Raw genomic sequence first — 14,292 nt, forward strand, 5'->3', positions numbered from 1 at the left:
GCTGTCCCGCCCATCTCGCCACCGCAATTCTCATCTTCCACCTGCTTCTGATTAGATGGGCAGCCCCAAGAACTGGAGAACTTCGTTCGGGATATCTGTCCACATCCATAACCTCAGAAGGATCGTAAGTCCCTCCAGCCAAATGCCAACCCTTACCTCCTAGAGGAGCCCCTCCCCTCCTCTTCACCCTCTCCTCCTCCGCTGATTCCTTACAACACGTTTAAAAATGAAGCCTTTATATTTAAAAAACAAACAAACAAACAAACAAACAGAAACCAACCCTAGCCAGGCAGCCCCTTTAGCTACCACCCTTTTCTCTCTTCAACCAAGTCTCTTGGAAAGGCTGTTTCTCCTCTTTCCCACTTTCCCTCCCTCTTTCTACCCACATGGCTCCCCCGCCAGTCAGCCTTTGCCATCACAGGGCCACCACTGGATCCTTCACATCCAGAAATGTGGGGCTGATTTGTGCAGGTCAACCTGTGGGGCTCCTGACGGCATTCCTCTACTCCGTTCTCTCCCCCACTATTTACCGAGTGCCTCTTACGCTGGAGAGGCACTGCCCGGCCCTGACAAACCAAACACCCGCGCCCTCAGGTGCTTCCACTCTTCCCCGGTTTCGTGAGGTTATTGTTTCCTGGCTTAGAGGTACCAGCTCTCCTCCTGCCTAGGATCCTCCTCTTCCATCAATGGGGATGTGCTCTGGGGCTTGACCCTTACTCTCTCCACATCTTCTTCCTCTCCTGCCATTTAGATATCACTGACCAATTAGCAACTTTGCTCCAGCTGACGACCTGCCTGAGAAACAGATCCCACGTTGAGGTGCTTCCTGTACATCTCGGGCTGTGTTACACCAAACCTCAATTCCTGCACATCCCATGGGCACCTAGTAGCACCGCCCCACCTGTTCCTCCTCCGGACCCCACATCACCCAAGCCAGAAACCTAGAAGCCATTTCTAAAACCTACTCTCTTGTCCTCACACCTAACTAACGACCAAATCCTGCCCGTCCTTCCTACTCAAGTGTTTCTTCTTCTGCCCCTCTGGAAATAGCAGCGTTCTCAGTATTGTTTCTATTGTCTCTATTGTTTCTATTTCCCTGTCTCTATTGTCACATTCTCAGATCCGTCCCACTCTGCCAGGCGCCTGAATCATTTCCCTAAAATGCAAATCTGATCATATCTGTTTTCTTTAATGAGTCCCCGTTCTCCCCATTCTGAAGTCCACACTCCCTAGTTCTCCCCATTCTGAAGTCCACACTCCCTACCTCGGCCGTTGCGGTGGTGCCCACATGCCCATTCTGATTGTCCCATGCCATGTTGGTGGCTGGATATTTTGCAGAGGAAACCTACCCACAAGGCCCTTCGTGGCCAGGTTCCGCCTTATCGTGTGGACCTCCCCAACCTTCTCCCCCGATTCGTTCACCCAGCCACACGCCAGACTTTCTCTCCTCCAGGTATTTTATGCCCCTCTTTGCAGGCTCCCACTTACTCCTACTCGTTCTGTTTCTGGAAAGCACCTCCTCTATCCTGACCTTACATTCCTAGTTCTGTCAGGAACTCACTATGTGATCACGGTCAGGACATCGCTTCATCCAGCAGTTCTCAACTCTGGCTGCACGTTAGAATCAGTTGGGAAGCTTTCAAACTTCGATAACGTAGCCCCATGATACCAGCAGCCCAGGCCAATTAGATCAGAACCTGGAATTAGACCAGGGGACCCTAACATGTACTCAACCTCCCTCTACGACAGTATAGACTTTCTGCCTGCAAGGACTTCCAGAGAGAGCCAGTTCTGAGGCACACACCTTGGCAAGAGCTGTTCAGAGCACTTAGCAAAGCAGGGCTTGGGGCTGTTCCAAGCATGGGCCCACAGTCGCCATTTAAGACGAGCCTGGAAAAGTTCTGTCACGTCTGCTACAGCTGAGCATGACTCAGCAGGCCAGGCCTTCCTGGTGACCTGTTCCCCAGCATCAGGCGTAGCCCCAACCACCACCCTCCGCCTATTTGGAGGAGGCCCAGCTCTGACTCCCGACACTGCTCAGTTCCCCCTAGAAGGCCCTGGAACCTGGGAAGCCAGTGACACTCACTTTCTAGTTTTACCCATCTGGACAATGAATGTGCTCTTGACAGCTGGGCTGTCCACTCTCATTTCGTTCTCCCCAGAAAGGTACGGAGTTTTAAACTCACAAGAAGGTTAGTCAGGAAGAAGCTGCACAAACAAGAGTTTGGCTTCTGACTCCACCATTCAGTAACTATATGGCCTTGAGCTCACTGGTCATTTCACCTGCCCTCATCTGTTCAGGGCCTCCGTTTTCGGGTCTATAAAATGGAAATCACCACCCGACCTCAGGAACATATGTAAAAGGCCTGGTTGTAGAGGAGGGACTTTCCTTTCCTGTCCCCTTTCCTCCTGTCTCCTTCCTAAAGCAAGTGGGCTGGGCTGGAGGTGGGGTCCCTCCCAGTCCTGACATTCAAGTGAACAAGTGAGGACAGATCTGGGATGTGTCACGGGGAGAAGGAAGTAAACACACACCCTCACCCTCCGCAGTTCCCTAGGGCAAGATGCCATTTTTGTTTTGACTGCACAGGGCCTCCAGGGAGAGGAGGCAGTTTCAACCTAGAACAGGATGCCTTACAAAGGAGTGTGCTGTGTATGGACGGGTGTGAGCATGGGCTTGGGGAACATCTGGCCAGGAGAGCTCCAAGGCAGACTGGTGTTGGATACCAGCTCCATCCCTGGCTAGCTGGGTGAGATGCCAGGCAGGTTTCTTCTCTCTGGCCACTCTCCCCACCTGCAGGACGGGCATGGTGGACGCTGCTGGCCTGGCCTGCCTTATAGTGCTGCGTGAACAGCAGGTGAGATGAGCACCACAAGAGCACCCTCTGTAGTCCCATTATACCAGGGATTGCTGATTATTACAAATGTCTGTGTTGTATGGGAGGTTGCTGAAGATGACCTATTAAGACCCCATGTTTCTCTGGGCCCTGAGGTTCTTGATTTCTGCAGCCCCAAGATTTCAAAGCCAAAGCTAAGAGTCTCTGGGCCTGTTCAGGGCCAGAAAATTGGCTGGTGAGGCAGATGGGTGAGTTGATGTAAATGACTGATACGCAAGAGGTAGGGTGAGTATGTGAAGGTGTGTGATGCATAGCAGGGGAAGCTGGTGTCGATAAGCCAAGGAAGGCACAGCACTCACCTTCTGGGGGGCATTGATAACTCCAGTGTTGTAGCCAAACTGCAGGGAGCCAAGCACTGCCCCTCCCACGGCCAGTAAGAGGCGGCCGGTCAGCTTCTGCAGAGAAAAACACACTGTTACAGGCAGGTCTGTGCCCAGGTTACCACAGGACAGGGCCTGGGCTGGCAGGTTCCCTTGTTCAGATATATCGCCTGACTCCTGGCACCACACCAGTCCTTCTCCCAGGAAACTTGGCCACTTCCTGACCTCAGGTGCCCGAACCAGCCCTGCTGACTTCTAGACACTGGGCTGGCCAGACCCATTCCTGGGGAGAGGGGATAATTAGGGTCTCTCTCTCTCTGTCTCTCTCTCTCTCTCTTTGTCTCTCTGTCTCTCTCTCTGTCTCTCTCTCTCTCTCTTTGTCTCTCTGTCTCTCTCTCTGAAGCCAGGTCTTGGCATTCCCTGGGGTCTCACTCCCCTGGTGGAGCCAGGCCTGGGGTCCAGGTGGCTCCAGACTGGGAGGCCTAGGAACCAATGCCCCTGTGTAAGGGTGCCAAATTACATGGGAGCAGCAGCACAGATGTGGGGAAGAGCCCTGGATTTGGACCCAAAGGTGCTGGCATCTGATTCCAGCCCACTTGGCTAGTTGCTCTGTGAATTCCAACAGGCTAAGTAACCCTTCCCCACTCTTCCCTGACCTTCTGTTTGCTTGTCTGCAAAATGGGAATAGTTTCATGCTTATCAGCATTGGAAATGTGGTCCTGCCCTCCCCACCCCTCCCCTCCATTCACAGGGTGGGAAACTGAGGCCCGAGAGGCAGAGACGAGTTCCAGCTCGCTCAGGGCCACGCTGGAGCTTGGGGCTCCGGACTCCCCAACCCAGTGTCCCTCATGGCAACCATCCGCAGACCAGGAGCCTCCCAGGGTTATTTGGACATAGATGACATACCAGCCAGGAATGTGCTCTGGAAAAGTACATGACACAAGGCGAGTAAGAGCGTGGGGCAAGGTGTTTCCAATGGGCGAAGAACTAGGGGAGAAAGAGGGTGGTGGGGGTCTGTCTCCTGGAGGCCAAGGGCCTGGAGGCAGCAGGCAGGAGGGCCCTGGGTTACAAGGTGCCTTGCTAGAGAAAGGGAGAGGACTTTTTCTCTTTTGAAGAAGCCAAGAAATGTGACATTAAGCAGGCCCTTAAGTGGCAGTGAGAGAATGAAGCCAGGGGAGAGACACCAAAGAACAACTGGGTGCACCACACCGGGCTGGGTACCAGAGGGAAGGGTTGGGAAGCACACAACCCTGAACTGCACCTGTGGAGGCCACAGTCTCAGCTCAGTCATAGCCTGGCTATAGGGGCCTCAGTTTCCCCCCACAGAACCCAGAAGCAGCCCTTGAAGATCCTCACAGACAGCACTGGGCTTAGCTGTTAATCGGACATGTTCCTAGCGTGGTCTTGTCATTCTCCAGCAGCCATCAGGCCAACGATGGAGAAAGCCAAGGTTTTCACATCAGAGGCTGAGGAAGAGGAAGGTGGCTTTGGCGAGCCCGAGTGCACAGGCTCAGAGCCCGCTCTTCATCAGGTTGAGTGCGGGGTCCTTCCTTCCCACCAGCCCACCTGGCCCCTTCCTGGCCAAACTCTGGACACTCATCCGAGAGGCTGGGCTTTCTTCATGGCAGCTTGCACTCCCTTAACATCCTGTCCTTCACAGTCCAGCTCAACCCCCCCCACCAGCACAGCATGCCCCAGCGCCCCCCCTGCCCCCCAGAGTCCCCCCTTCTCTCAGGTCCCTAGGGAGGGAGCCTCAGACCCAGGGCTGTTGGTTCTGAGTGGGTGGTGAGTACCCAACAGAGCTCCTCTGGTGGGCCTCAGCCAAGCCCAACTCATAGGGTGACCATTGGGATTAAGTAAGACGATGTCATGAAGTACTGAGCATCAGTGGAGGGAGGGCTCAACAGCAGCTGTGGAACCCCACTGTGGGAGGATTTTCTGCCAGGAGGGTCATATGCATTAGCTCGGGGCTGTCCATTGGGTTGTCCAGAGTGTGATACTAATGGTAGGCAAGATATGTTTTTCTAGTACACAACTAGCAATGCAAACCTATGATTTAATAAAATGTAGCATAGCTATATAATGAAATACATAAAAAAGAAAGTCCTTTAGGTATTAAGGACAGACACCAAGATATATTAAATAAAAAAAGCAAGCTTCAGAGCAGTGTGTATTGTATGCTACCTTTTGTGTAATACATAAATTGCTTATCTACTTAAAAGAGTGCACAAGATCTGGGTGGCAGAGGCAAAGTAGAAGGTTGACTTTTCATTTTATCTTTTTCACATTTTTGAATTTTGAACCATGAAAATGTATCATCTATTCATAAGAAAATTTTGCAGCCCTGTGGTTTCATATTACTTAGAACAAAGTAATTTAAATAAAAATGTAAGTGAAAAATAATACAGACGCTATGTGGCTCTGGTAAAAATCATGCTGGTAGCCCATGAATCAATGACGTTGCAACAGAGGCTCTGCGAGCAGTACTATTATCACAGGCCCCGTTTTCAGTCTGGCTCTGATGTCCCAAGGGTCTCTGGGCCTCTGAAATCACCCTTGGGGCCCCACTGAACAGCTGTAGCCTCTCATGGTGGGGGCTGCTGGGAGCCAAGGACAACCCCCTCTGCTGGACTTCGCCATTTGGCAAGTCAAGGTCAAACTCTGCTTTAGAAAACCTGCCTACCCATGTCCTGGGTTATATCCACATCCCGCAGGCAGGCTGCTGCATTAAGACCTACTAAAATGCTCAGTGACCCATGCTCAGGCCCCAGATGAAACAGGCCCCAGCGCTGACATCAAGGAAGAGGCTTCTAGTCCAGTGGGGAGTCTAGTGTGGTCTGAGCTTCAACCAGTGGATAGGAGAAGGCACTGTGGGAGTCCTAGAGGAAGAGACTTGTAATTTTGCCTGGGGACAATCAAAGGTGGGTTCTCAGGAGGTGACACTGGAGCTGGGCCGTGAAGGACATGCGAGGAGTCGGCCAAGTGGGGAAGCGGTGGCAAGACTGCATTCCAGGTAGAGAGAACAGTACGTGCAGGGGGAAGCAAAGGGGCCCCATACGGCCAGATTAAGTGGGGGCAGGGGGGAGGATGCTCACTGTGGTTGGATGCTAGATGCAGGGGTGGAGTGGGGCCCCTGCTCCTTGGTAGGCATGCAGTACTGAGACCAGTCACATTTCCACACTCCCGCCTCCCACCCCTCCTGCACCCACCAAATCCAGCTTGATCACTGCTGGACTTGGAGTCAGGAGACCCAGGCCGTAGGGCAGGGAACTGCTTTCTTTCACCCTGGAGTTGAGATACATGGTGGCCCTGGCTCTGAGCCTCGGTTTCCTCACATAAGAAATGGGGATACGAGATCCTTCCCTACAGGGTTGCTGTCCACGTCTGTATCAGCGCCCATCATGGAGCCTGCAGGGTTCACTTGACAAGCATTTGCTGCATCAGGGGAGGATGGGGCGCCACCAATGCACCATCTGCCCCCACCAGCCCTGTGGCTGGAACCGAAACACAGTGATGAAGCCCATTCATTCAACACGTATTTGTTTTGGTATCAAGCTGATGGACTAGTTGGCGATGCCTTAGAGGAGGGGCACAAACCCCACAGCTTGCAGCTGTCTTGGAAGCCTTTTTTAGGGGTGGAGGAGCAAAGTCGGGTCTGGAACCTGGGCCCCCCAGCAGCCCATCCCCACCCCCTGGGGATGGGACTACCTTCTAGAACAACCACACTCTTCCAGGCCTTTGACCTTGCTGTGTCCTCTGCAGTCTCCAGCTTTTGCTCATGTAGTTGGGAATACCCATCTGCTCTTCACCTTCCAGACTGGGAAAGCCTTAAGCACGGGACCGAGAGTATCCAGACAGAACAAACCTTTGTAAAAGAAGACCCACCATTTCTGCATTTAGCTTTTGGGCAAAACTGGCTGTGTGTGTAGCTGTTCTGCCAGAACGGTGTTCATCCTAACAGACTTGAACTTGTCCATTAATCAAACCCCTAATGAGTACTGGAACATAAGCTCTGAGAGGTGGAAACGGGCTAACGGTAACCCCTCACGCCTACCCACAGGGCTGTAGAGGAAAGACTACCAACCGAGTTTAAACCTTGACTCCAAGAGTGCCACAGGCCCCTCAGTTCAGCAAATGCCCAGGCTCAGGGTCCAGCACGACGAAGGATCTCATGCCCCCCACCCCTCATCACCTCTATACCCATTCTAGGGGTCCAAAGTCCCACTGAGAGCTCTCTGTCTCCCAGGAAGCCAGCAGTGATGTGCCAGCTTCCGGGACCTCTCCTCCCACACACTGGGACTTGCTGGCCCTGGCCATGTCGCATAACTTGCTGAGCACTGTAGCCTCTTGACCCGCCACGTGCCCTTCCTCAGCAGAGTGCTCCAGCCCTGGGCTTGACCTTCAGCGGGCCCTAGGTCAATATCGGCAGAGGGAGGGCACGTGGCTACTGCCTCTTGGAGGTAGGACATCACTCCCTGTGGGAGGAGGGTCACGGAGCAGGCATAATCCGGGAGTCGCTCCCGTCCCCTTTCTCCCCACAGCTGTCCACGTGTCTTCCCAGGTGCACTGCGGCACAGGACTCGGCCTTGGTAACTGCCTGGCCCTCAGTTCCATCCAAGGAGGGCGGGAGGGGGTGAAGCAGGGGCTTGCCAGGTCCATCACGGCTGCCTTTTTCTTTATTTTGCGTACATTTCATTTCTGAGATTTTATTTGAATCAAGTTCTAGGCATTAAAAAAGAAAGAAGCCCAAGAAATGGCAGAATTGCTTTAACACCCTCACGGGTGGATGGGAGCCAGAAGGTCAGAGGCAGGGGCCCGGGACACTCAGCAAACAAAAGCCAGGGCCCCGACTGGAGTTCTTTGGGTTCCTATACTGGCGATTTACGCTTTTCTTTCCAAAAGATGAATAATGGGTTATCGCTCAGATGCCTGACCTTCAGGGGACCTCGGGCATTTACTTCCCTTCAAGCCTTTCAGGGATGTCAGGACTTCTGCCTGGCTGAGCCTCCCCTGTACCCCATGGTGGCCCTGGAGGCAGAAGGGACTCATTAATCTTTCAAACCAAGAGGAGAGGAGGGAGCTGCAGAATTTATCAGCACCAGCAACAAGGCGCTAGGCACCATGCCAGGGGCCGCTCACACATCCTGATTTAAACACCACAAACACGTTTCAGCGCTGACGTTCCCACTTCACACATGAAAAAGTGGGAGGCTCAGAGAGAAAGCGCGGATTACCAGCAAGTCCCTCGGCTTCTGGGAAACTTCAAGTTGGGGGGGTCTCTGATGCCAACTCTGTGCCCTGTCCTGCTCATGTCCTCCCCCATTTCCGGGTACTGGTCCCTGAAGGAAACAAGATTTCTACCTGGTGCTTTCTATGTAGGTCAAATTCCCCTTCCAGCAGCTCTGGGGCTTGCCCAGTCTGAGCCAGGACAGCCCAGACCCCAGCTCAGAAACCTTCTGGCTACTTGGGTCGATTCTGCTCTAATCGGTGGGCAAACTATGGCCCGTGGACCAAATCCAGCCTGCCAGCTAAGAATGGGTTTTACATTTTTTTACGTGGCTGGGGGAGAAAAAAGACTAATATTTTGTGATAACATGAAAGTGATATTGAATTCAAATTTCAGTGAGCATAATGTTTGATTGGAACACAGCCACACTCTCATTTGTTTAGATATTGTTTATGGCTGCTTTTGTGCTACAACGGCAGAGGTGAGTGGTTGTGGCCAATGGGGACCATTATGGCCCACAAAGCTGATATTTACTTACTAGCTGGCTCTTTCCAAAAAAGTGTGTCAATCTCTGCTTTAAGCCCCAGGCCCCCTGAACTGCTATGTGCAAACCCAAGATGTGAACTGCTATGTGCAAACCCAAGACGGGAACTGCACAGGATTTTCAAAGCATTCCAGGCAAAAACCAAGCCATTCTCCCTAAATAACTGAAAAGGTGTTTGTCTTAAAACAGGATGTTAAATGCAAACAATTGGCTCCCTGGGCTGTGTGTGGGGGCCCTGGGTCAGGACCTGGATATCTGCAGAAGCTGACACTGCTCAGGAAGTACCCTTTCAGTGGTGAGATGGGCACCAATTCAACTCTGATAAAATTAATTTGATAAGACCATGGGAATACGTAAAGGTCCCTAACACTCTCAGCAGGCAAGTTTAAGTCCCATCTTCCCCACTTGTGTGACCTTGAACAAGCCCCTTCCCCTAGGACCTCTGGTTCTCACATAAAAGAGGCTTTCCAAGAAAAATATATTACTAAGGAAAGCTAATGCCTGAATGCATGTTCCCAACACTATTCAAGTCAATGGGAATTCAGCAAGAAGGTAAACCAAATTCCTGCCTTCTTGGAACTAGATATTTTAGTTGAGGGCGGGGACAGGTAATAAGTACCTAAAATACATCAGGTGGTGAGTGGTATGAAGAAATTGATGGGGGTAATATTTCATAATCATGGCAGGACATGCTTATGATGGAATACTAGGCAGCTGTTGGAAAGAATGCATCACATCTGTATGTACTTGATATGAAAAGAGCCCCAGGATAAACTGTTAAAAGATAAAAGCAAGGCACCAAGCAATGTATAGGATGCACATGTATTGTTTAAGGGCGGAGTAGATAACTTGTGTAATGGCATTTGCTTATAGATGCAGAGAAAAACACTGCACGTATCACTGCAAGTACGTATCTGTCTCTAAGGGGTGGTGGGTGAACAGGATGGGTGGGCCACGCAGGGCTGCACAGAACTAGGTAGAAAGCCTGATCCAATGACATAAAAAATTACATTTATAGGCACACATATACACATGTACAAAACGAAATCTGTAACAGTAAATACCAACCCATTACAACTGGGAGAAGACATTTACTCTTTTACAATGCGTGCTTCTCTGTAGTTGGCTCCATTACTTCTATAATTAATAAAAAAAAAAATCCACAACCTGACCCAGAGAGGTATGTATTATTATTATTCCTACTACAGTTGAGGAAACAAGCTCCAACAGGAGACGTGGCGGGCCTGAGGTCGAATGGTACGGCATTTCTGATGGAGCCCTTTTCTCCCCACATCTGAATGCCAAGACAGAGGAAGACCAGCGGAGGGGCAGGCGATACGGGCAGATGTCCTGCCCAGCACAGGCCTCAGTAGCCAAAGGCTCTATAATTACGCTGGGGTCTGGCAAGAGTTCTCTCCCCTTCCAGGGTGCCGAGGCCCTGGGGAGGCAAAAGGCAGCAAGGTTCTAGCGCTGAGGTCTTGGAGAGGATGAACACTGCCCTCGTTCTGCCGAAGTTCAAAACCTGGGATCCCTGCTCAGTTTACGCATTAAGCTACTGCCTCCCTGGCCTGGTGGCGAAACGGCAGCGCCTCAGGCTCCACTCCACTCCACCCCTCCCACGGAGGGAGGTAACAATGGAGGTTTGTTCTGGTGGCCAGGCCTGGGCCTGCCGGCCGGCCTGCACACAGCCTTTCTGAGGCCATAAATTAAACCAGGAGCCTTCTCAGCCTCCACTATCCTGGGGACACCAGTTACCGAACTGAGTGGCTCTGTCACCTCTATGCCCAGGAGTGACATGGGGGAAGGGGTGAGGTTGCAGGTCCCAAGCCAATGCTGCACACACTTCCCCCTTTGTTCCAGGCCTCCCCAGCTCTGCCAGCCTGGGGGAGGGGGGAACTGGATGCCTGTACCCTGGGAGCTGGAGCAGAGCTCTAGCAGAGCCCCAACACCCCGTGACCGGGAGGCACTGGGTAAAGCTGAGCTCCCTGAAGTCACAAGCTGATTACGGGGGATTTGGGGCTGACCCAGCTCTGGGGCAAGTAGGGTCGGGTCCCTGAATGGCTCAGCATGGGACGGGATCATCACGGAGATGTTTACGAGGCCTATACACCCAAACTGGCCGTACAAAGTGTCTTTCCACTTCAAATAGCCACCACCCCGATTTAGGGCCCTGAACCAGTCTCCCCATGTCCATCACAGGGTAGCAAACCTCCGTTTTACAGGTAGGAAAGCAAGGTTCTGACGAAGGCCGCTTCCCCAAGGTCATAGTTTTGTGAGGACATGGTTTGTGTCCATTCACAGAAGGGTTTCAGTCATCATCTTAGGTCTAATCCAACTTTGAGAATCCTACTCACCCCGAAAGAGCTTGGCAAATCCTGAAGTGGTGAGTGGAGGGTGGCACAGAGGAGAGGGGTGTGGAGAAGAAGTCATCTTTTTTATACTGTAGAACATCTCACATTTTTTCATGTTAGCTTTATCTTGGACACGTCTCTTTCCTTCTCTGGCCTCAGTTTCCCCATCTGTCTAATGGAGGGCTGGGCCGTCCACTGGAAGGTCCCTTCCGCCTCTGACTTTCCTTTATCCTCTTATGTCATATTAGAAAGTCTGGCAGCAGGTTTTGAGGCGAAGGCTCAGTGTGGGACCTTGGGGAAGTCATTTTTCATTGGACTGTGATGTCATTGTGACTCTCATCTCCTTGACGGGGAGGCAGGGCAGCCACATTAGATGACCCATCTCTGGGCCAGGTACTCTCACTCATGTGAGACCTCTGCAAACCAGCTTCCTGAGAAACCCCTACGGGAGAAGCACTGGCCAGCGGGAGTTTTAATCTCCTCAATCAAGGGATACTCACGGCCTGGGCCTCTCCAAAAGCTCATACTGCCAGAGTGCCAGGTTTCTGCAGATGCCACAACCCAGGTATAGGTCACCTAGAGCCCAGATAAGTGCAATGCATCATGGGAGTCCAAAGAGGCAAGGACGATTCATGGAGCATCTATGGAGACAGACACCTTTTTTTCCCCCTGAATTATTACAGATACTCTAATGGTGAAAATGACATCATTGTGCACATGAGGCAACTGAGCTAAACTGAAATTCAAAGACACATCTGCAGGACTTTAGAAGCCTATGCTCCTTGTACCCCTGAGGGGCTGAGGAACCCTGCAGATTTTTTATCTCTTTCTCTGGAGGACAGAGATGGCAGAGGCCCGTGGGTACCACAGGGGCTCCACGAGAGACTAATTGGAGTTCTTCACAAAGGGCTGGGTGAGTCATCCTGGAGCAGCAATCACCCCGACCTGCTGCCCAGAAGAGAGTATGAACCCCCAGCTGGGAGGGGAGGGGATTCAGCCTGTCCCCTCCCTACTTCCTTCTACTCAATGGAACTCATCAGGGAGCTGCAGAGAGAGGAGCGCGACAGAATACACAGAAGGAAGTTGAATCAATTCTTAGTTCCTAAGAGATGAAGAGGAACATAGCAGAAAGAACTTCGTAGCCAGATACGCCTGGCCTTAAGACCTTGGGCAAGTGATATAATCTCTCCAGGCCTCAGTCTAACATCCTGTACAAAAGGGCTGTGTTACTGATCAAATCAGCAATCTCCAAAGGGAAGGGCTTTATTCCAGAATGTATACAGAATGATCCATAAAAGTCTTAGCAAAAAGGGAAAAAATAATTTCTTTTTTTACCAGAACTATCTGTATTTGTCCTTTGAAATTTCTATTAGGTAGGCATACGATCTACTAGCGTAACTGCACATACATGAATTTATAAATACAGATAAACCACTTGGAAATAGATGCTCCAAAATTATTTACTGATGGGGCATACAGTCAAAAGTTGGGAGGTTATTGCATAGAAAACGCCCACCTAGCATTTAGAATCAGCTGGTACGAGGGCAGCCCTTGAATTTAGGCAAACTTTTCCTCCAGCCCAAATTTCAAGAAAGGCTATGGTGAAAAGAGACAATGGAAATTGGAAGCCCTTTCTGATTGGCTGGAGTTCAAATCTAGCTCAGCCACTTACTAGCTGTGGGACTTCAGGAAAGTTATTTCCCTTCTCTGAGCTCCAGGCCCATGAACCAACAGGGCTATGTGGAGGGTCAGTGATATTGTAAAGCATTTTCCCCAAGAGCCTAGTAAACGGTAAGGAGCTATGATGGATTTTCTCCTCCACTTTTCTGTCTCCACTCAGAATATCACTTATCCGCTTAACAAATAAACACCCAGGTCCTGCATCACATGCTGAACAGATAGTTCTTACCCTTGAGGAAGCGACACAAGTTATCTCTATCTTACAGATGGAGAAACTGAGACCCAGAGAGGTCAGGTGGCCTGTCAAAGCCCTGAGATAAACATAGCAGGTATTTGGACTTCTGAGTCTCAAGCCCCTATCACTAGCTAAAATCGTTTCTTGTTTGGTTTTTATTTTGTTACATCCCAGCATAATGGCTCACCTATGACTGTCAGGAAATATGTTCCCAGCTCAGGGTCTCACATTAAGCCCAAGGGCCCGGGCAAGGTGAAACAAGTCTGGATTCAACAGGTATGAAGAAACTTTTTCCTGCTGAGGGTACAGCCTGGCGTCATTCTCACGCATCACTCTGCCCAGCCAAGACCCTGGTCAGTCCCACCAGCCACCTTCATAGCCCCAAGGAAGGGCAGTGCAGAGTTCAGTACTGCCCAGCATTCCAGGTAAAAAAAAAAAAAAAAGGGGTGGGGGGGACATTCTTGAGCCTTCCCTGCCAAGGAGATGGGAACATTCAAGAGGCTAAGAGGGAGCATTTCAAAGGAAAAAGTGATTTGACAGTGGCAGGAAAGCAGGATGGAGAGTGAACATTCCAAGGTTATTAAACCGTACGATTGGACACACACAACAGATTATAAGGAAACTACTTGGAGATGCACTCTAGTTAAAAGTTGTACCTACAACGTATGATATAGATACAGAGAAATTGAAAGCTGGAGAACAGATTAAATTTTTTTAAGTTCTGCCGTATGAGGATGAACTTTATGATGATGGAATTTCAAGCCTGAGCGTGAAAACTCGAGTAATGCCTTCTAGCTTTTTCTTGCTGTTTCAGTTTTTCTTGAGCATTGATGGAGTACCTATCAGAATGAATGAGGTAAGATTTTACCATGAGGTGACCAGACCTACATGTTATGAAAATATACATCACGAGAGTGCAAAATTTTTAATTTAATGCATGTTTCACCTTCCCTTTTCATGGAACCTAATGAAATATCACAGTATTTACCAATAAAGGAGGCAGTTTGTGAGAAGCCAATATTTCCAGACAGAATTGATCAT

At 50.6% G+C, this 14,292-nt stretch overlaps 1 protein-coding gene and 1 pseudogene across 1 annotated transcript in view; one reads left to right on the forward strand and one right to left on the reverse strand.

Annotated features, from left to right (window-relative positions):
- Positions 1-14,292, reverse strand: part of SLC2A1 (solute carrier family 2 member 1) — a 29,581-nt gene that overhangs the window by 13,799 nt on the left and 1,490 nt on the right. Inside the window, exon 2 of the mRNA XM_019643841.1 lies at positions 3,194-3,289. Coding sequence (XP_019499386.1) covers positions 3,194-3,289 — 96 coding nt within the window. The remainder of the gene's footprint in view (positions 1-3,193; positions 3,290-14,292) is intronic.
- LOC109383340 (TIP41-like protein) overlaps positions 13,441-14,292 on the forward strand; it is a 2,060-nt pseudogene continuing 1,208 nt past the window's right edge.

This window comes from Hipposideros armiger, unplaced genomic scaffold (assembly GCF_001890085.2).
Source record: "Hipposideros armiger isolate ML-2016 unplaced genomic scaffold, ASM189008v1 scaffold_82, whole genome shotgun sequence".
In the NCBI taxonomy this organism is placed as follows: Eukaryota; Metazoa; Chordata; class Mammalia; order Chiroptera; family Hipposideridae; genus Hipposideros; species Hipposideros armiger.